Source organism: Lampris incognitus, chromosome 20 (assembly GCF_029633865.1).
Source record: "Lampris incognitus isolate fLamInc1 chromosome 20, fLamInc1.hap2, whole genome shotgun sequence".
NCBI classification, from domain to species: domain Eukaryota; kingdom Metazoa; phylum Chordata; class Actinopteri; order Lampriformes; family Lampridae; genus Lampris; species Lampris incognitus.
In genome coordinates this window covers 27,420,405-27,441,796 of record NC_079230.1, presented here as the reverse complement: position 1 = coordinate 27,441,796, position 21,392 = coordinate 27,420,405, and the positions used below count along the sequence as shown (strand labels likewise).

Below are 21,392 nucleotides of genomic sequence, written 5' to 3'. Positions count from 1 at the left end.
AAGGGGGGTTCTCACTCGGATGTGTCTTGTCTTTCAGCCGAGGCGGCGAGCGACGAAGCGTTTCGAAGGATGAGCTGCGCGCGGGAGCGGCAGCCGCGCGGCGGCCGCGAGCTTCTCCGCCGGTCGACGCAACAGTGAGACGCGGTCCGGTCTGGATGGATGACCCCCCCTCCTCCCGCCGAGCTCCTGCTTCCGATGGACACAGTTGGTTGATCTGAGAACGGGGTCATATCGTATTGTGCGAGACACAGCAAACATGTCCCTCTCGGTGAGTAACAGTGTTTACGTCTGTTGTCCACGTGATTGGTCTTTCTCCCTCTTTTTGAAATTGCGTCACCGGGATAGTTACAAAGTGTCCCAAAGCGCACGAAGGTGCCCTTCGCGTGAGTTTGACTGGGGGTTTCCCCGACGGTGAAACGCCTCCCTTTACGTGAAGTGGTGTCGATATTTGGGAGTTGCGTGATGCTGAGATTTTCGGAGGCCCCCGGCGTGTCCCACATGGCCGAATGGAGCCTAGTTGTCCCCAGGGGCTTGGTTTAGAAAATGAAAGGGGAGCTGACTTGACTCCCTGGCTTTTGGGATGGGCAATTAAAGCCCAAACAACAAGGGACAGATGTGGCTCCTCTCCTCTCCCCTCCCCTCCCCCTCTCCTCTCTCATTACCATAAACTCCTCTTGTCCATTTGATCATTGATTCCCTTCGGCCCCCTCCCCCCCTTCTGTTTTATGATCACTGACAACGTAGGGTTTTGTTTTCTTTTCTTTAACAGTTGGTCATGATGTTCATTTTGACATTTTGTATTTTGTTTTTTTGGCGCTCTTTCTCTTTTTCATACACACTCATTTTTTAAGGGATCTTCCCCATTCATCCCCATTCAATCTTCATTCAACAGCCCCAAACAATCAGCCATTTTCCATTTCGGACTTGGCGTCACCATGTCAATGTACTTGTTTGTTTGTGGTTTGCAGATGGGCAACAAGATCTTGTGTGAATTTAGGCCATCCATTGAGCACTGATTTTTTTTTCTTCTTCTTATGGGCATTGGGCATTTAGTGTGTGTGTGTGTGTGTGTGTGTGTTCACATGGCTGGGCTATTCCTTGTGTTGTGTCTTATCTGTGTGCTATGTAAGCAAATCACAAAGTCCAATTCCTGTTATGTGCAAATATGTTAATTGAAATCAGTTTGTCGTCAAGATTTCATTGTACCTTAGGGGTGGCGTGGCTCAGGAGGTCGAGTGGGTTGTCTAGTAATCTGAAGGTCGCTGGTTCAATCCCCGGCTCCTGCGGAGCGTGTTGAAGTGTCCTTGAGCAAGACACTGAACCCTTAACTGCTCCTGATGAGCAGGTTGGCACGTTACGTGGCAGCCTCTGCCATCAGTGTGTGAATGTGTGTGTGAATGTGAGGCACACAGTGTAAAGTGCTTTGAGTGGTGGGTAGGCTAGAAAAGCACTATATAAATGCAGTCCATTTCCCATTTTATTTACCTCTTCAAGTTCTACTGTTGTTTCCCTCTCTCCTGTTTAGACGGTACTAGCCAAGGCGCTGTTTGACAACACGGCGGAGAGCCCGGAGGAGCTGGCCTTCCGGAAGGGCGACATCCTCATGGTCTTAGAAAAGGAGCAGAGCGGCAGTCCGGGCTGGTGGCTGTGCTCCCTGCATGGCAGACAGGGCATTGCCCCCGCCAATCGCCTCCGCCTTCTTAACACCGCCCCTCCTCCAGGCCCTGAGCTCCGCCGGGGGCCCAGCGAGGACTCGGTCTACTTGTCCCCTGGATCTCCACTGGCCCGCACAGCAGTCAGCACCAGCGCAGAGGAAATAGACGGAGTGTACCGCTCCCCGGGCGGCACAGCAGAAGGGCTCTACCAGAGTCCGGGGCCAGCACCGAGGCCCGGGGAGCTCCGTAGAGGAGAGGCTGGCCGGCCGCGCTCCCACTCCAGCTCTGGCACCCGGCCTCGACCCGACTGGGACGTAGGAGCGACAGGACGCCCACGCTCCCCCTCGCTCAGAGGACGAGGCTCGGACACAGGGACCCTCTATCAGACTCCCACAACTCCCATGCCTTCAGTTGGCCAGCACCCCAGGCAGCCAGGAGCTCTTTTGGCCACAGATACTGTGTACCTAGCCCCCAGCGGAGTGCCCCGGGCCGCTGAGGACCCAGAAGATACCACCTACCTTATCCCCCGTGAAACCGTGGTGGCCGGAATTTCAGACAACTGTTACCTGGTTCCCAGGGGCACACCGCTGGCCGGTGAGGATGTTTATCAAACCCCGACAGGAGGAGTCGTTGCTGCCCAGGTGGTCTCTATCTGCTCCAGCGGGCCCTCCGTGGTCAACGGGACCCCTCTAACTCCCAAGCCTAAACCAGGCCAGGAGATGCCAGGAGTTTATCAGACCCCGACATCTGTGGCAACCAACCTACACAGGACTCAAGTCACGACATCGCCTTTGCTGGCACACCAACAGCCATCGTCCCCTGCCCAGGCATCCCCCAGGCCTCAGCTCAAAGGTGTTCCCCCAAACGTGGCTATTGCGCGGGGCAAGCCCGGCCCAGCATGTCACCGTGGGTCGCCATTGTTGGTCAGAGCAGGGCAAGTTAGGCTTCCGGGGTCCCCGAACTTTGCCCGCAAACCCCCTCCACCAGCACCTCCAGTAAGAGGCGTCACAAGGAAAGACGGACCGCAGACGGCCTCAACTCAGCCGACGGCCACAAACCTGCCACAGGAGACGGGCAGGCAGCGGGAAGCTCCTCAGGCGAAAAAGGAGCAGGTGACCGACAGCGTGGATGCAAAGAACGACGTGTCGAACAAAAAGGGAGAAAACCCAGATTATGAGGATCCTGTGGACGAACAGGTGAGGAGTGGTTGGTTCGTGTCGTGCATGGTCCAATTGGAGTCACGTATGTGTGTGGCATGTGTATTATTAAATGTAATGATAGCGGTTGTCCTTCCAAGCCACGTTGCATGTCATGAGCCCACACCCTTTTTGTCCAGAAGGGATACTTAAATTTTTTTTGCCAGGTGTCTTTCGCCAAGCGGAACCCGTGTTTTGTCCGTGTAAAACCACTTCTGAAATTATTTGAGGGTTTACATGTTGCGCGACTGTCATTTCTATCATTTGAAAAAAAAAATGAAAATTTTCCATACCCCACAACATTTCAGCGTGTGGTAGTTAAAGGCCTCTATAAATAGTTAACCACTTTTCCGTAATGTCAGCATTCATCTTGTATGAGTGGGCGTAGCTTCTTCTTCTTTTTTTTTCAAATGGCGGCTACCTTTTTTTAGAAGGAAAATCAGTATTTTCCCTAAAAGTGCTCTTTGGTGTGGTGTTTGAAGGCCTTAGATGTCCAGAGACCATAAGACCTCAACTTCAGTTCACCGTTCAGACCAGTACCAGGGTAATTCTCCGCAGCTGGAGTCGACTCTACTGTTGGTTTTGTGTCCACCTGGCATCTCATTTTCCGCTCGTGGCGCTAAGTCGATACTTAAAAAGTGGCGGTTATGGCATGTGTTGTTATTGATATCGAAAACCTGCTTCCGATGCGGGGTTTTTTTCTTTTCTTATAAAAGTAAAAATATTTAACTTTTTTCTCTGCTGAGCAAATTAAAAAAACCCACAAACACTAAATGCTGTTGCTCGTGCGCGATAGCGATTTATCAACAAAATAAGAGGCAAGATAACCCTAGAGGACCTCTGACCTCGAATATAGCGAGCCTTATTTTCATTGTGAGGAGTAGCGCGGAATAGGCTTCAGTACAGAACTGCGTACTGGTTTCCAATAGATGATGCATGTGGTAAAAAAAAAACAACCCCTGCATTTTCATTCAGTCCTTCATTCTGCTAGTCTTAAATGAGATTTTGAGATCACAGTCGTACCATATTTCATTTGACAAGAAACCTGAAGGAAGACCCTGTGACCCCCCCCGCCCCCATCTCCCCATTATGTCAAACAGCATTGCCAGCACTTGGTTTTGAGTTTGTTATCTTATGTTCCATGTCCTCGTCCTGGCAGGTGTACGACACCCCTCCTAGTGGCAGGTGGCAGCGCCCAGCCACATCTGCCCCTGGCGAAGACGACAGCATCTATGACACCCCCCGCACCGTCCCTCCGCAGGCTGACCCCGAATCGGAGGTAAGGACAACGCCGTTCGCAGTCTGTACGCTCCCAGCATCACATATATATGTGCACGCCCTGGTCACCACCCGGTCCACATCAACAGGATCCCCACGCATCCTGGAAAACTTAGAAATGTTTAGAGAAGTTTGTCAAATGTGCTGGACATATTTTTGAGGTCATGGAAAATTGTAAAGGTAGGATATGAAATTGTATTTTTACTCACCGAGGTGGTCACATTTTTTTTTTTGCGTAATCCTCAGCTAGATCACATTTTATCCATATTTTTATCTGACGCGTCACATCAGGGTGTGAAGTTTTGGCGGTATGTTCGGTGAGCAGCTAAAACCACACAGTCCATTTAGAAACTGTTGAGACTTCCACCAGTGGGTAATACTGAATAATATGACCATCTGTCAGCAATGGCTATCATGTATGTATCCAGGCAAAAGTCATGGAAAATGGCCTTGGAAGTCCTGGAAAATGAATTGCTTAAGAGTGGGAACCCTGATTAGGGTTTTACCAAGGCTACGTTCTTAGTAATAGATGATTAGGAAGGATCTAGAACAGCATCTACTACCGTTGTAGTCATGTCACTATGGATTGGCTGTGGTAGTCTTTTCCCAAACAGTTAGCTTAGGAATGGTGGCAAACCGGAACATTGAACTCAAGCCTGTACAAGTTAAGGAGAACACTGACAAGAGATGGCTATCAAATGTCCCATCGCCATTTTTTCATACATTCCACCATTAGCCCATCTTCCCTCCCCCTCTGTGAGGCACGGCCACACCTGTCTCTTTCTGCAGGGGAAGCCTGTCCGTCCAGTTAGAAAGCTCCTGCTCCGCCTGCTGCTATTTTCTGCCGAGCACACCCATGTGTCATGGCCATGCCAAGGCCGTGCCATTTTTAATCCAGCTCGTCTCCCTGTATGTCAGGAGAAGTCGTCGACTCTTTGGCCATAATGTTCTTTCATCGACTTGTGTGTTATGGGGAGAGGGAGAGCCGTTCCTCTTCTGTGTGTCCGCTATATATAGGTGTATGTATGTATTTATGAACGGATGGCGCCAGCGCCCATCTTCAAGTCTAAGAGCTTAATTCCATTAAGGCTCGTTGTATTCCTCCACCGCTGTTGGTTAAATTCAAATAGGGAATCCATTTAAAGTGGGTTATTGTTTCATCCCTGCCACAGAAAGCTGGTGCTGTTCTGTGGTGATCATTTTTGTGCCTTTAGAAAAACATACTCTGTGTTGGCTTATCACTGTGTCGATACAGGCAGGGCAAAGCTTTATCCCGTATTCCTACAAGCCACTCTCTTTCTGAGTGTCATTTCCTCTCTCCTGCAGGTGTATGATGTCCCAACCATCACTCTCAACATGTCGACATCAGATCTTAATCACAATGGCTCGGTGTCCGCGGCCGATGAAGCCGATGATGACGTCTACAGTGTACCTACTCTCCCTGGCTTGCCGCTTGGCCCAGGGGAGTCCATGACCAGCCTCCTTGGGGATGATGGCACCAAGGTGGGCCAGGTCTATTCTGTCCCCGGCCCAGAGAAACCAGCCGGCAGTGTGGACCACCGAGGAGAATGCTGTGAGCCTGACTTTGGTGTCTACGACATGCCTGCTCTCACCGCTGACGTCCTGCCTCACTCCTCCTCATCTTCTTCCACCTCCACTCGTCGCCTGTCTGTCTCCAGTAACGGCTCCGGAGATGTCCAATGGAGAGCCTCACTGTCCGGCCTCGTCCAATCAGTGCTAAGCATGGCCTCCTGCTCCGCCTCTGCATTGTCGTCACGGGATCTGGCCACCTCGTTGGCTGAAATTCTGTCTGTTTGGAAAGCCAGCCATTCCGGTGATCCTCCTCCACCTCTTCAGCAGGCCTGGGCTCACCTCTCAGACCTACTTCCAGCATTGTCAGCAATTGGCAATGCCCCACCCACTGACGGCCTCCTGTCATTGGTCCAGCGGGCGCTAGAGGAAAGCACCCTCCTCTTGCAGGCCCAGGGGCGTCCTCGCCTACCTTCCCAGGAGTCCCTGTCCCGCAGACCTCTCCCGGCACTCCCGGTGACTGATGGAAAGGCACCCGCTGGTGGAATGGGTTCACGCAAAGGCAGCTGGATCCAAGAGAGGCCCTTGCCCCCTACCCCCCAGCCGACATTTCCCTTAGTCCCCGCCGCTTCCTCTGTGACCATCACCGTGGGCCCCAGTGAGGGAGAAGATGACCCCAGTAATGAGTACGCAGGTATTGGCCTGACCCCAACCCCAGCTCCTCTACCTGCAGGAGACAGCGTCGGCTATGTCAAGCTGCAGGTCAGTCTGTGTCAGGGCTTGGCAATAACTCAATATTATCCTTTATCGTCTTTCAGTGGTTTTGTGTCAGAATGACATTTGGATAATGTCATATTACAACACACTTTTTTTTTTGTGTTATTGATAACGAGAATATTTTACTTAAATTTTCCCAGAAAATTAGCTCTGAAATATTTGAGGGAGTTTTGTTTGAAAACTAGTTTCAGTTTGCTATTATACTTGACATTACAGGCATGCAGATGTGACAGGCATGGGCACAAGTCCATGAATACATCCAGTGCTTCACCTGTGCCCCCACCCATAGGGTTAGTGGTTGTGTCAGGAAGGGCACCCAATGTAAAATTTAGCTAAATCAGTATGCAGATTGACAAGACCATACCGGATCGGTCAAGGCCCGGGTTAACAATGGCCACCACTGGTGTGCTGTGCCCTCACTGGGTACCAATGGAAACTGTAAAATCCGCTGTGGTGACCCCTGAGACAGGGAATGAGCCAAAAGAAGAGTTATACTTTACAATGTCGAACAATTCAACGTGATGAACATCAGTTGGATTCTTAAACGTAGTATTTTTTTTCATATGCCAGCAAATGTGATTTCTCGGTATTGTGTTAAATTCTCAATGATTATTGTGGTATTCATATTTTTTCATTTATCCCAGCACCAGTCTTATTTTAGTCACTAGGTGTTCATGCAGACTAGCTACCTGTGCATATATTATACTAATGACTATGGCTGTCAGTGATTTTTTTTTTTCCCTGTCAGGAGTCTAGTGTTTTTGTTTTTAACAAGCAACTTTTGAACCCACAATTCCTAGTTGTTTCATGCATTTATTTTGTCTCAGTCACATTTGAATCCCATGTCTGCTGTCACGGTCCATACAAGTCTTTCTTTTTTTGTTTTTTTATCCCCTCTGTGTCTTTGTGTCTGTGCATCAAATCTGGTTTTGTGGCCCTGTCAATAACCTAAGTCCTCCCTCCTGCCCTCACTAGGGCAAACCAGAGCCTCCATCTGAGGCGCCGGTGGAGAACGGACAAACCCTAACAATCACCGCGGAGCCACGGGTAAGTCTTGTTCTGTGGGTCCTCTTCTTCCCCGCCTCCTTCTTCTTCATCCCCCCACACACAAGCCTTTGCTCCTACAGGACACACAGTCACACATTTTTACAATACACAAACACACACACAGCATGTCTGCACAGATAGGTCATTGATTCGCTCTGTGTGTGTGCATGCGAGTTGTTTACCACCAATAGGCAGCGTGAGTCATTTAATCCAGCCTAGCCGTTGTGTTGACGGCGAGTACGCTCTTTGGCTCCTGATCTGGTCTAAACCTGTCTGTCTTCACATCATGCTTATCTCAAATCATGTGATCTGCTCCAGATCTAAATCCCATTAGTTCTTGTATTTTAACAATCTTCTCTTCTTTTTTTAAAAATCCGTTTTTCTGTCCTAACGGGCACGGATATCTTTGGAAAGTAGAGAACAGTATCAAGGCAAACGGAAATGTTGAACACAAACGACATCCGACACCGTACTAATTGCAAAAGAATTGGTCAAATTTGCATACGAGTTGTCCGTGTGCTCTCTCCTCGTGTTGCTTGAGGATGAGGTCACGTGTCGCATCATTCAATGTTCTGTTCCTTTCTGTGGTCCTGGGCGACACGTTGCACTAAACAAGAGGTTGTCTGTGAATCTCTCAATGCAGGCCCCAGGCGGGCCATCGATTGACGGTTGTCCTCATTTTATTTATATGTAGGTTGTGTGTCATTTGGATTTTATTGATTTCAATCCTGCCTATCGAATCTGGCCCTTATCGAGACCCAGAGCCAATTCTTATCAGGATTTTGGAGGAAGAAAACAAATACAATCACTATGATCTCAGTGTAGTATTTGAGGTTGAGGACCTTAGTAATCCCCTGCAATAGTACACTTACATGTTATCTAGGTGTAGTAATCCTTCTTTATAACGGTAATTCAAATTTTATTATCATAAAATATACCACTCCGGTCCTTGTGAGCTTTAACGTGGATAACAGCAGGATATATATACATTTCCTGTCATCAGTTGTGTGTATTGCCTTCATGAATGAGAAGACAACATAGGTGACAGCAGGATATATATAAATGTCCTGTAAATAACCGGACGTTAGTCATGTGTTTTTGCCTGTCTGAATGAAAGAGACAACAGCGGAGAAAGAATGAAATGTCTTCATGACAAATCTAATAAACGTTAATCCACCCTCTCTGCTCACCTTCTCCTTTCTTGTACAATGGTGAATGGCATTTCGCCATCAAGAGCTCACTGGGAATTAACCGGAAGAGGGGCGAAATGGCTCTCCGAACTTGGGAGAAATATACCACATAACTATCAGTCTCTGTTTTGCCTTAAAGTTGCCTGTCCGCCATTTATGTGTATTTTTTATCCAAGCGTGAGGCGCTATCCGAACCCTCCCTGAAACCAACTAAACTTGACTATCTTTGTTGTCTTCCCGCCAGCTAACCCCTTCGCCTCCCCTGCCGGTCTCCCTCTCCCTGGAGGACTCGGAGCTGCTGTCCTTCTACTCCTCTCAGAGCCTGGCCCACCTCTCCTGCCTGGCGGACTCCATCGACGTGCTCTTCAGCAGCGTGCAGGGGAACCAGCCGCCCCGCGTCTTTGTCGCCAGGGGGAAGAGTCTCATCGTGACCGCCCACAAACTGGTGTTTATTGGGGACACGCTCTCCCGCCTCCTGACCTCTCCCGACCTCCGGGCCAAGGTTAGCGAGAGAAGTGCATTCTTTAATGACATCATTTGGGTTTCGAAATATATTGCTTAGCCTTCTTATATTGAAGAGCATCTTCCACCAGGCCCAGTAAGAATCACGTCTGTCCATGGTAAATACTACAGATGGGCAGAATTACAAATATGTCCAAACGTTACCTTTGTTGGCGACTCCCATAATGAGAGCTCTAGCTTCTAGTCCAAGTGAGTGGCACAAAAATGAACTGCAGCAAACCGGGACCGCTAATAGAAACACATTGAGCCGAAATAAACACATGGGGAAAAAAAAAATTTGCTAACCATCTACAACCCGATACAACAGCTTTTTTTGTAGACCACTGTATATCTTGGAACTACTTTTTGTTGTTGAGCGCCAATGTTTTACTACAGGTTGTTCGCAGTGCCTATCACACCGCCTATCAGTTGTTTCATAAAGAACGCGCTACAATCGGTAGGTAACCTGAGAAATGTGAACCGCTGGCGTACTTACATCGATAACACTACAAATGAGTAACTCATACCACCCCATGGCCTATGTCAATAGATCCAAATGATCCCTTTAACAGCTAATGTTCAGGCTCAGCCCCCCCAGCCGTTTGGTGTAGATGTAGCAGAACTTACCTCACATCATCACGGGTCGTCAGTACGTTAAAAAAGAACCCTGAGAATTGTAGCTTTAATGTCGTTTCGTTTTAATCTCCTCAGGTCACAACCTCCGGGGGGCGACTGTGCCAGGCCTTGAAGGCGGTTGTCGTGGCGACGAAGGGGGCCGCACAGAACTACCCGTCAGTCTCAGCCACCCAGGAAATGGTGGACCGCGTGGCTGAGCTCTCCCAGCAGGCCGCTGGGTTCTCCGGTCTGCTTCAGCGGCTGGCAGAAATATCTTGATATTTAAAACCACTCTCGTGAAACTTTGTCCCCACTACACGTGCTTTCCCTCTCCCTTGAAATGCCTTATTTGTTGTCACGCCACTTCGTAACCTTTCAGATCAGTGGGATTCAATACGAGCCAAGTGAAACTCGCCGAGGAAGCCCTTAGCTGAGCTGACGTTTGACATCAAGTTGGAGTTTGGGTGTTATAATTCTGCCGTCTCTTTAGTGTCGGTTTTGCTTTTTTGTTTTTGTACTGAGCGCTGTGCTGTGGCGCGAAGCACATCTGTCGTTTTACGTGTTAATAACTTATTGATGATGTTGGAAATAGCCTGTCCATGTTGGGCCACTTATTTTGGGAGCCTTGCTTTGTTATCTTTTGCCATATTCTTTCCTCGTATGATAGCCATTTTTCCTTCCTGTCTCTATTTATTCAACCCCCCTGTCCCTCATCAGAAATAGCATAAAAGCAGGCGGTACATCCTGGTATCGGCCCGCTTGTTGCTGGGATTTCTAAAAGGAGTGCTTTGATGTGCCGGTCAATCTGAAGTCATTGTTGGTGCAGTGTACTGGGCTTTATATTGAAGAAACAGAATATGTGGAGCGGGATGTTTGCCCAGTTTCCACCTTTTTAGATTCTCCAGGGGTCGTTTTGGTGTTATGATGTACCGTTCCTCTCTCTTGGCAAGCGAACTGTCCGTTCTCTTATTCCACAGCCACCCAAGTGATAATGGCTTCAAGCATCTCCGTTCCCCCTGCCGTTCAGCTTTCAGACTTACACATGTGGAAAACACTATGAAGGGGGAGGCGTGCCTCTGAGAAGAGATGCATAATGAAGCGAGAAAGGGTTTGATCCTGTTCTTTCCCACGGTCGTGTGGCGACAGTGGAGTAGAAACCTGTCCGCCAGGTTTACTTGTCTTCACCTGTTGTTGTGGTTTACATGCCCACATTTCCCTCCTCTGCTTTCTCCACTCCCTTTTCCGTAAAAGACACTAAAGCGTTTAGCCTTCACACACTCCCTTTTTTTGGGGGGGGGGGTTTACTCCCCCTTTTTCCCCCCAATTGTATCTGGTCAATTACCCCACTCTTCCGAGTCATCCTGGTTGCTGCTCCACCCCCTCTGCCGATCCGGGGAGGGCTGCAGACTACCACATGCCTCCTCCCATACATGTGGAGTCGCCAGCCGCTTCTTTTCACCTGACAGTAAGGAGTTTTGCTAGGGGGACAGAGCACATGGGAGGATCACGCTATTCCCCCCCAGTCCCCCCCCCAACAAGACGCCCCGACCGACCAGATGAGGCGCTAGTGGACTGGCCAGGACACATACCCAAATCCGGCTTCTCACCCACAGACACGGCCAATTGTGTCTGTAGGGACGCCTGACCAAGGCGGAGGTAACACGGGGATTCGAACTGGCGATCCCCGTGTTGGAAGGCAACGGAATAGACCTCTACCCTACCCGGACACCCTGCCTTCACACACTCTGATAGCTGTTCCGTGTTTCAGTTTTTCTACCCTAGCAGTGAAAGTTTGTGACCAAGGGCACATGGTGGGAACATGTAAATGGTATGCAGCCCGCGGCTGCCTTGAAACATATCGGAGGCATTTTATGCAGTGCTCTAAAATACACCCAGACACAAACTATTTTCTTCGCCAAGTCGGTCCAATTTCAGTGGTGCCTGAAGTGTTACATCACCCGCATTAAGTTGAAAGTGTTCGTTTATCTCCAGTACATGTTTTCTACTCTTTTGCTCCATGTTTCCTTTACATTTATCTCACTAGTCATCAGACTTCATATGCACCAGTGCCAAAAATAGTGCAGGACCATGTTGAGTGGGCCAAATGTTTGGAGCATTTAAAATAGAAGTAGAGCAGATGTTGTCAGTCCCGGTGTCATTCTAGAGGGACAGCTTATCTGTGCCACATACTTTTATATGCTAAATGGCAGGCAACGTTTCATGCCGCTGAACGTGGCCCATAAAAGCCTACCAAGTTAATTGTTTAGCCTGGGAGCGCCACCACGTGGAGAGTTACAGTATTACGTCATGCCTGCCTGCAAAAATAGGCATAAGATATCGAATTAAGCCTCATTCACAAGTAACCATTATATATTCATCCTCAGATTTCTTTGCTTTCCGATTTGCATGGCTTTAATTTGCTCTAATTACATATATGCACATATTTAACCAGGGACAATTTCACTCAGTGAATCAAATCAAACAGTTGTGTTTCTGGGAAAAGTTGTTTGCAGTTTGATTAAGCTATGGTTGTGAGTTTCTTTTTTCTTTTTTACAAGAATGTTTTTTACACTACGTAAACACATTTGAATCTGTTAGCCCTGTTGGGTGAGTTCGGGTGTTGAGCTTTAACTTTTCTCCTCCAACATCTTCGCCCTTGTGTTTCGTAAATTATGGAAGTTGAACACTACATTTGATGTCTGTATTTCCCTTGATACATAAATACATTTTTCAATGAAAAATAATGTTTGTTGATCATTCCTTTCAGTGTATGCCTTTGGAAAAACAAAGTCACGCAGCTGCAGCTACTCGCCTTTTTATTGATCTTAAAAAAAAGAAGTATATTCATATCCCCATAACATTAATGTTGGCCTTAATTCAATTGTATTTGTACAGCCATGTGTCACAAATGTCGAATTGGCCTCAAGGGGCTTTACAGCAACACAGCATGCTGTCTGTCATTAGACCCTCGCATCAGTTAAGAAACAACTCCCTAAAACAGTGTTTCTCAACCCAGTCCTCAAGGACCCCCCCAATCCTGCATATTTTCTTTGCAACCCTGAATAGGTACCTGTCTGTAGTTATTCAACCAATCAGCAATGAATTTTGTCAGACGTTGCACACCTTGCATAATTAAGTGCTGCGAGATGATTGGTCGAGTAAGTACAAGCAGGGCTACAGTGGAAATCTGCAGGATAGGGGGGTGCAGGATGGGGGGGGGTCCTTGAGGACTGGGTTGAGAAACACGCGACCCCTCTAACAGGGTGAAAAAGACAGGAAGGAACCTCAGGGAGAGCAACGTTATCTCAGCTATTTTCAGGGCCATATCACACACTCAACCAAATGTCATAATTTTCGCATTCTGAGCTACAACGCAGAACTAGAACCGCCGTTTTAAACAACTAGAACCGGTCAGTTGTCTTAATCTGACGTCATTAAACGGGTAAAAATGTGAGTATTGTCAATACGGAGGCGATACAGCAAGGGCAATTAAACGGGGCACAAGTAACGCTAGGGAAACCGACAACAAATAAGAAAAAGCTGTAAAAAAAATAAAATAATCGCAATTAAAAAGAAAATTAATAAAGCAAAATAATAATAATAATAATAATAGTCGCAATTAAAAAGAAAATTAATAAAGCAAAAAAAAAAAAGCAGCGAGGTAACTCTATGTCGGCGCGACTCGGGGAAACGCCGAGCTCTCTCCGGAAGTTGCCGAATTCCGACGGAGCGCCGCCGTAGCGACGAGTTGGAGTTTAGACGGGCGAGAGGGAAGCAAAATGGCGGACGAGGATATTACGCTTGATGGGAAACCGTTGCACTCACTCCGAGTCGCGGATCTGAAAGCCGCCCTGGAGCAGAGGAACCTGCCGAAAAGCGGACAGAAGAATGCGCTGATAAAGCGTCTGAAAGGGGTGAGCTTTGCCCCGTGTTTTCGGGGGGGGGGGGCCGTCCGCCGGCCCGAGTCTGTTGGCCAAGTTCAGCGGGGGTGGGGGGGGGGTTTGGTGGCGGTGGCGGGGGGGGGAGGTTTAATCGTCGGAGGCCGAATCGCGAAGCGGGAATGCGCAAGTCGACGGGGACGCGTCGCGTACGGGTCGCGTCCGTAGTCTCACCGTTGTTCGCGGTCGGCGTCGCAAACGACCCGACCCGTGACTTTAATCGATCCGCGGACCGGCCGTCGGAAAGTGTGCACCTGTCAAGTCGGGCCCGAGCGGAGCGCAAAACAAGCGCGCCGCCGAGCACACTCTACTGTACGGGGACGCGCTTGTGTCGAGTTGATAAACGAGGAGGGGGGGGGGGGGACGGACCGGGGGGGGCGCAGTGTAAACAGCCTGAGATTCAACCCGGACTTCTGTTTTTAAACCCCGCGATAAATCGGACATAAAGAATCATAAAAAAGTTGAATGCGGTCGTCTGGACGCCACGTTTAACGTATGTAAATAAACAAAATGCGGGGGGGGGGAGCCAACCCTGTTGCTCTCTATCGGAATGGGGTTTGTAACAAGCTTAACTTGGTGTGGCCGTAATGATAAAATGCCATCTATCGACTTTGCTAAGTGTTAGTCCCGAGAAACAAAACTCAGTTTCCTACACGGCTTATAGGGATCCGCTGTCTCTTTTAGCCATATTGTAGCGCAGTGTTTCTCAACCGGGGGTCCGCGGACCCCTAGTGGTCCGTGGTGTAATTGCAGGGGGTCCGTGAAAATAGAATATCTTTAAAAAAAAGATCCTGTGACATTTATAGAAATAGGATTATTTTACTCAAATGTGACTGAGACCTTTATCGACCTGAACTATAAAGGGTAACGGGACTTTTTTCTCTAATTACATCTGTTTCACAAGTGTATTTATTGTATTTTAATAAGAGATCTCGCTCCCGTTTGCATTGTTAAAAGTCACTGCATCAAAATTCTGTTGTTACATATATCTGAAAGTTACTGAATACATATTCTGTGTTGTTACATATATCTGAAAGTTACTGCATAAGAATTCTGTTCTGTTAACTATATCTAAGTTACAACTGAAAGCTCTTATTTTCGCCCCAAAGAGTGAATAAATGCTATAATGCAATTTAAAATGCAGTTTCTACTGTTTCTACAAATTGCAACCCCCCTCCCCCAGGATCAGGTGGAGGGGTCCTCAGGGTAGATCAAAAATACGCAGGGGGTCCAGGACCCCAAAAAGGTTGAGAACCACTGTTGTAGCGAATTCGGGGGACAACGCAACCACAGGAACTGCCGCGGCCAGGACGCGAACCCGTATCGCCCGCACCGCAGGAGGCATCGCTAACCTCTAGACTAAAGGGTCAGACCCGGGAGCCAGCGGCCAGCGTGTCTTCTTATCCATGCACGTTACACTATTATCATAATCAATAAGCGGTCCTCGTACATTTAGAAACAGCTCTTGTTTGCGGCAATACGTGCATACACGCGGAACATTTGGTTGACATTTTTCAGAATAAATAACTGAACCCAGTCAGCTGTGAGCTCATATACGTAGTGAACCCCATTGTGCATGTCATCGGCCTGATTTGCTCTCTGACTCTCTGTTGAGGCTGCTCGTGGTTACACCGGCTTAACGGGCTTCTGCAGAGTGTTTGCCCACTACTTAAACTCAGCTTCTCTTATTAACACTGAGACTGGGGATTACAGGAGGTCAATTGCTTTGGCAAAACAGTCCCTCTATGTGCGGTTAATTGTGACTTACGAAAAATAACCACGTCATTACTTGAGAAGCTACATCGTTTTCGTCAAGTGACAAAACTAGTTTGTCCCCTCTGTGGTAGAAAATCTAGCAACCCATAGTGTAAGTAGAAAGGTTTTAGATGGGAGTCCAACCCCCCTTCCCCCTCCCCCAAAAAAACTCACTTCCTCCCAAACTGATTTTGACTTTTCTTGTTGTCACGTGTTTTTCTTTTTACAATGTCTCTTTTGTTCCAGGCCCTAATGTTGGAGAACCTACAGAGGTCATCTTCCTCCCACATTGGGCTGCAGCCCAACTCTCAGGTAAGCACAAGGCGGTGTTGTAGTTGAGTCACTAAACCTCGAGTCCGAGTCAAGTCCCCATTACCTGAGTCCGAGTCCGAGTCATTAAGGTTGAGTCTGAGTCGCGTTCCAACAGGATTTGCACGAGGGTATGCACATGAATCCGCATGAAGGTGGAACACATGTGCCTGCCCTTGCACGAAATTGAATAATGTTACGGTATTAATATAGCTATCAGTATCTTATGCCAAATTATTAGGGCCTATTACAAAAAAACTAACAAAAACAAAAACAAGTCCGAGTCCTCATCTCCAACTTCCGAGTCCGAATGCAGTCAATGCTCGAGTCCGAGTCTGAGTCATCAGTGCTCAAGTCCAAGTCGACTCACGAGTCCTGAAAATCAGGACTCGAATCAGACTTGAGTCCGAGTCCTGGACTCGAGTACTACAACACTGGCACAAGGGGTTTGAAAGGTCAGTTAGCCTTTACGCCACGCCGTGTCCAGCTATAATCTGTCATTTTCTTTCCAAAAGTCAAAGCCTGGTTGTTTGAAAAATATTGGCTTATATATTAAAACAGACTGCTCATCAGTTTTGGCAGGAATGCATTCGTGACTAGACTTAAAGTATTCTATGAGGGGTGTATAACTGGTTGTAAGCTACAGAAAAGAACAAACTCCCCACATTGACATTGCACCTCTGCATCTGCCTTTTCCATGTTGACCCCACACAGGAAAAAGGTACACCCTGTTAAAGCAAACCATCTTCCCTGTCTTTTGTCTAGTTTTAAAGATCAGTGGTCATTTTGAGAGTGTTCGAATAACAAAACTGACACCCATAAATGTAATTAAACAGTATATAGCCCACAACTATACTTACCTGGGCGGCGTGGTGGCACAGTGGTTAGCGCAGTCGCCTCACGGCAAAAAGGCCCTGGGTTCGAGCCCTGGGTAGTCCAACCTTGGTGGGTCATCCCGGGTCGTCCTCTGTGTGGAGTTTGAATGTTCTCCTCGTGTCTGTGTGGGTTTCCTCCGAGGGCTCCGGTTTCCTCCCACAGTCCAAAGACATGTAGGTCAGGTGAATTGGCGGTACTAAATTGTCCGTAGGAATGAATGGGTGTGTGTGTGTGTGTGTGTGTGTGTGTGTGTGTGTGTGTGTGTGTGTGTGTGTTGGCCCTGTGATGGCCTGGCGGCTTGTCCAGGGTGTCTCCCTGCCTGCCGCCCAATGACTGCTGGAATAGGCTCCAGCACCCCCGCGACCCTGAGAGAAGGATAAGCGGTTCAGATAATGGATGAATGGATATACTTACCTGTGCTTTATGTCATGTCTCTGTTGTCAGATTTCTAAGGTGTGTGTGTGTGTGTGTGTGGCAGCTATTTAGTGATTGTGGTTGATTTGATGCTTCTTGTGGGTTATCCTCAATCTACAATGTTCACCACAACTAGCACCACCTCATTGGACCACACACCTGTAGCTCATGGAGAGACAGTTCTAATTTTGGGGACTCGGACCTGATTGACAAAGGTGTTGCATTGAAACACTTTCTAAACCCAATGGTGCAGAAAATTGTCATGGTGGATTACGGCACGGGCCGGCAATAGAAAGGGGTCTTTTGTTTCCTCTAATGAATTATAAGATGCCCTGATTGGCCTCTTGCTACAGTGAAGACAACACATTCATCTGGGTGTCACTGTTAAGTCTGTTTTATGTCTGACATGCTCTCTACCTTCAATACACACATCATATCTTCTATTCTCTGATTACTGGGACTTTTCTCTCTTTATTTCGTGTGTGTGTGTGTGTGTGTGTGTGTATGTTAGATTGGGGAGGAGATGAGCCAAAACAGCTTCATAAAGCAGTACCTGGCAAAACAGCAGGAACTTCTACGTCAGAAACTGGAGCGAGAGGCCCAGCAAGCCGTGGAGGCCGATGGTAACTCATTCACATAGAGACACACACACACACACACACACCAACTAACATTAAAATGAATTAACAAAAACAATGGTCCGTTAGCTTAGTAGAGCAGGATTTTTTTTTTCTTTGCTTCTGTCTGTCTTTTACTTGTTCTCTCTTACAGTGGCCTGGTAGCGTTGTGTTATTCACGCACACTGTATTTGAGTGCATACCCAACAGCTTACCGTCACAGAGTTTAAAGGGCTTTTGCTTGGTGTTTACATAAATGTGCCATAGCTTCATTCAGACTCATGGCCCCATGCTTGAAAAACATCGTTTAGTCGTGGTATTCCTAAAGCAGTGTTATGCAAATGCCCACTGTCATTTCACAATAACGTTTTTTCTATACATTTACTTGTTTTGAAGAACAGCGTTTAACTGTAGAGTAATGTGGTCATGTTGACAGTCGTGTTACCTGGCTGTGATCAGTGAATATATCATTGCAAATTTGATAAAAATCATCAACTGCTGTCTAAATATGAAGGTCTGGAAATTTTTCTTGCAATGGAAAATTAGAAAATCTCTTAAACGTATGCACACACGCATGCTCATGCACAGCTTTTCCACAAGATGTAACATGCAGACCGAGTCTCTCGTAAGAAGTGTATTTCCTCCAGTGATGATTTTGCCATGCTAATGCTGATGCAGCGGGTGGATGGCACGTCCTCCTGGATGTGATGGAAGTTTACTTTTCTCACTTTGACGGGGTCAAAGTTGGGCTGAGGAGATCAAGTACACAGTCACAAGAACACACGCTTCTTGTTGTCAGATTGTGATTACGTTATCTACATTTGTAGCACACATTCCCGGTTTGGTGCTTGTCCGGTTCATTGGGATAAAATGAAGAAAATGTTCCGACTTGAAAAGGTTTCAGTTACTCTTCACTCATTCAAAAGCTGCCTTTTTTTGGGGGGGGGGGGCAGCTGGCACACGCTGCCTGACTTTGTTGTGTTCCTGACCTTTGTCCCTTGACCCCTCCCCCCCACACTCGTGTTCCTCTGTAACAGAAAGCCCAGGGGTGCCGGAGGAGGAGGAAGACCACACAGAGGGCAGTGACGGCTCCTCCTTTCTCTCCAACAGGGTCAGTGACCTCTGAACTTCCACACACACCAGTAGTCAAAACTAAAGACTTGTCCAAGACAATAGAGTTTACCAGCAGACAACCTCTGGAAATGTAGTCTGTGTTATAATTTCACTTTTTTCACAAGGATCCAGTGAGTAATCTGAGTGTAAAGTTAAGTATGAGCCAGCTGACTGCTTGTTTGAAGAAAATAAATTTTGAGATCCTTTCCAAAGCCCTGGGTAACACCTTGCATCTTGAAGGAAAGATTGTTATAAGGGATAAATAAACCCCATCTGTATTTTGTTACAACATAAAATGTATTAGCTACAAGTGGCATATTGTAGCGAATTTGGGGGGGGGGGCAGTCTGGCTACCGCCACGGCCAGGACACGAACCCGTGGCTCCACACCGCAAGCGACTACGCTAACCAGTCGACTAAAGGGTCCGACCTGTTAGCCAAGGGCTACCGAGCCTATTCATCCGTGGTCGTTACATTGCCCCCTTCCTTCGGGAAGGGCATCCCCAGCCGGACCGTCACAGCTGTGAAGGACCGTGAGGCCATCGGAAGCGCTTCCCGAAAGAGGGGGGGGGGGTAGTGTGGATGAATAGGCTCAGTAGCCCTTGGCTAACGGGTCGGACCCTTTAGTCGAGTGGTTAACGTAGTTGCCCAGGGTACAGGAGATACCAGATACGCGCCCCGGGTGTGGCGATCCCCTCCATCGGATGCACTTCCCGAAGGAGGGGGGTAGTGTAACGTGCATGAATAAGTAGACACGTTAGCCCTTGGCTAACGGGTCGGACTCGTTAGTCGACCGGTTAACGTTGTCGCCCGCGGTGTGGGAGATACAGGTTCGCGTCCCGGCTGTGGCGGTTCCCGGGCAAGCCCCCTTGAATTCGCTACAATATTTTCCAAAGCTTTCAAGAATCTCTGGCAACTACATGTACAATATACCATAAATAGGTTAAAGAGATACTTTCGTGCTGTTTCTGAGCACATTTTTAACACGGGTTGTTTGAATTACAACCGAAAGGTAGGTGTGGTTTTCTGATTTCATAGCTATTGGCTACTGAAATTCAGGGTGGTCGTGTGGGTGTGGCTGGGTGGGTTAAACCCTGGGGCTAAACCGCTTGCCGTAGAAAAACGAGAAATTCGCTGGTGACAGCTCCCTTCCTGTTCTGTCGTCACTTAACAAAAAAAAAGAGAAGGCGAGCGATGAGACCACCGACAGCAGCTTTGAGGTTGAGGAAGTGGAAGACGATTCCTCTTTCTCAGTGGAAGTTGACTCCTCGCCTCACGAATATGTTGCTCAGCCAATTCAGCCGTACTCCTTCGTGCCACTGGCAGCAGCCGCAGCAGTTACTGCTGAATACATTCAAATACACAGCAAAACCCGGTCACCGCTTTTATAGCGTCCCGCTACGGACACGCCCTCTATGCTAATGGTGATTCGTGACGCGGCAAGTTACCACATTTTCGCCAACCGGAAATCAGTTACTCGGCCGCCGATATCTCTCGTCCGGCCATAAATGTGATTTTGGGGCTACCATTTGTCCCATCGGTCACATCCACACTCTTTACATCGATTAACAACTGGCAAAGTCGGATTTTGATGCAAGTATCTCTTTAAATAGGTGCTTAAACTTAAAAATGTTTATACCACTGTCTGTGAAAAGTAGATTATGGAAATTCGGTTAAGGAAGTTTTTTTCTTTTGTTAGATTTCATTTGTGCAGGTATGTGCACGCTGGTAAAATAATGTCGGAAAAAAAATCCCTGCAGAGAGAAAAGTCACTTATTTGATAGGGCGAAAAAATAAAAAAGGGACACACAAAAACATCCTGTACACCTTGTGCTGTGGACATATCTGCACCCTGTCAATATTGGACATATCGTATCCTCGGTATAACTTCACCAGATCCTCACTTTGAATGACATCAGCCAGTGTTTCCCACAGGTCTGAAATACACTTGTGGTGGTAGCCGGCGGAAAGGGCCGGCATTACCTGCCAGCACAAAGACGGTCTACTACATGTGACAAACGACAAATACGTGTGGCCTTTAACACAATATTTTGATTTATTGAATATTTCTAATAATTTCACATAATGTATTTCACAGATCCACCCCCCCCAACCCTCCGTCTACCCAAATGGGAAGAGTAAGACAAATTCAAAAAATAAAAATAGAAACACTGTTCAGCATGTACAAAGATGGCACTGTTCGTCAGAGCACTTGATCTTGCTGGGTTTTTTCGAAGAGCTCCCGACGCCTGTGCACATGGGAACGCCTCCGGTGCTGCTCCGTTTATCAATATTTGCAGACGTGCAGCCAGGTGCTCCCCATTCAGTCTGCTTTTCAGGTCAGTTTTGACCTGAAAAACATGCAAATTAGATGCAAATTATATTTAGTGCTGAAAGAAATAATTCACTCACCCTGCTGAGTAAATTATGAAAAATTAGTAGTCTGACCTCAACTAAAGTTAGTCTGTGTCTTTCTAACTGCCATAGCCCGAAGAGAAAACAAATGATAATCTTTCTTATATTTAACCAAGGCAGCTTTGCTGCATGTTGCACAATGGTCGAGTTACGCATGCCGAATACAC

At 47.6% G+C, this 21,392-nt stretch overlaps 2 protein-coding genes and 1 non-coding gene across 4 annotated transcripts in view; all 3 read left to right on the top strand.

Annotated features, from left to right (window-relative positions):
* The first annotated feature begins 133 nt into the window (after nt 1-133).
* Nucleotides 134-12,516, top strand: efs (embryonal Fyn-associated substrate). Of its 2 annotated transcripts, XM_056300075.1 has the most exons (7): nt 134-268; nt 1,526-2,851; nt 4,011-4,130; nt 5,456-6,421; nt 7,412-7,483; nt 8,918-9,175; nt 9,886-12,516. In XM_056300075.1, the coding sequence occupies exons 1-7, from the start codon at nt 257-259 to the stop codon at nt 10,066-10,068; spliced, it is 2,937 nt and encodes a 978-aa protein (XP_056156050.1). In that variant the 5' UTR covers nt 134-256; the 3' UTR covers nt 10,069-12,516. The 2 variants fall into 2 exon arrangements, with proteins under 2 accessions (XP_056156050.1, XP_056156051.1); XM_056300076.1 differs by lacking the exon at nt 7,412-7,483.
* Nucleotides 12,517-13,563: 1,047 nt separating this feature from the next.
* Nucleotides 13,564-21,392, top strand: part of acin1b (apoptotic chromatin condensation inducer 1b) — a 47,874-nt gene continuing 40,045 nt past the window's right edge. Inside the window, exons 1-4 of the mRNA XM_056300212.1 lie at nt 13,564-13,703; nt 15,729-15,794; nt 17,593-17,704; nt 18,736-18,809. Of these exons, the coding sequence (XP_056156187.1) occupies nt 13,569-13,703; nt 15,729-15,794; nt 17,593-17,704; nt 18,736-18,809 (387 nt within the window). The 5' untranslated portion in view covers nt 13,564-13,568. The remainder of the gene's footprint in view (nt 13,704-15,728; nt 15,795-17,592; nt 17,705-18,735; nt 18,810-21,392) is intronic.
* On the top strand, nt 18,340-18,437 carry LOC130131216 (small nucleolar RNA U6-53/MBII-28). The gene has a single exon (XR_008812369.1). It is a non-coding gene; the product is annotated as a small nucleolar RNA U6-53/MBII-28 (small nucleolar RNA).

Coding starts and splice junctions, on each gene's coding strand:
- efs (XM_056300075.1), top strand. Junction 4,131..5,455: donor AGGCTGACCCCGAATCGGAG/GTAAGGACAACG, acceptor TCTCTCCTGCAG/GTGTATGATGTCCCAACCAT. Junction 7,484..8,917: donor CAATCACCGCGGAGCCACGG/GTAAGTCTTGTT, acceptor TCTTCCCGCCAG/CTAACCCCTTCGCCTCCCCT.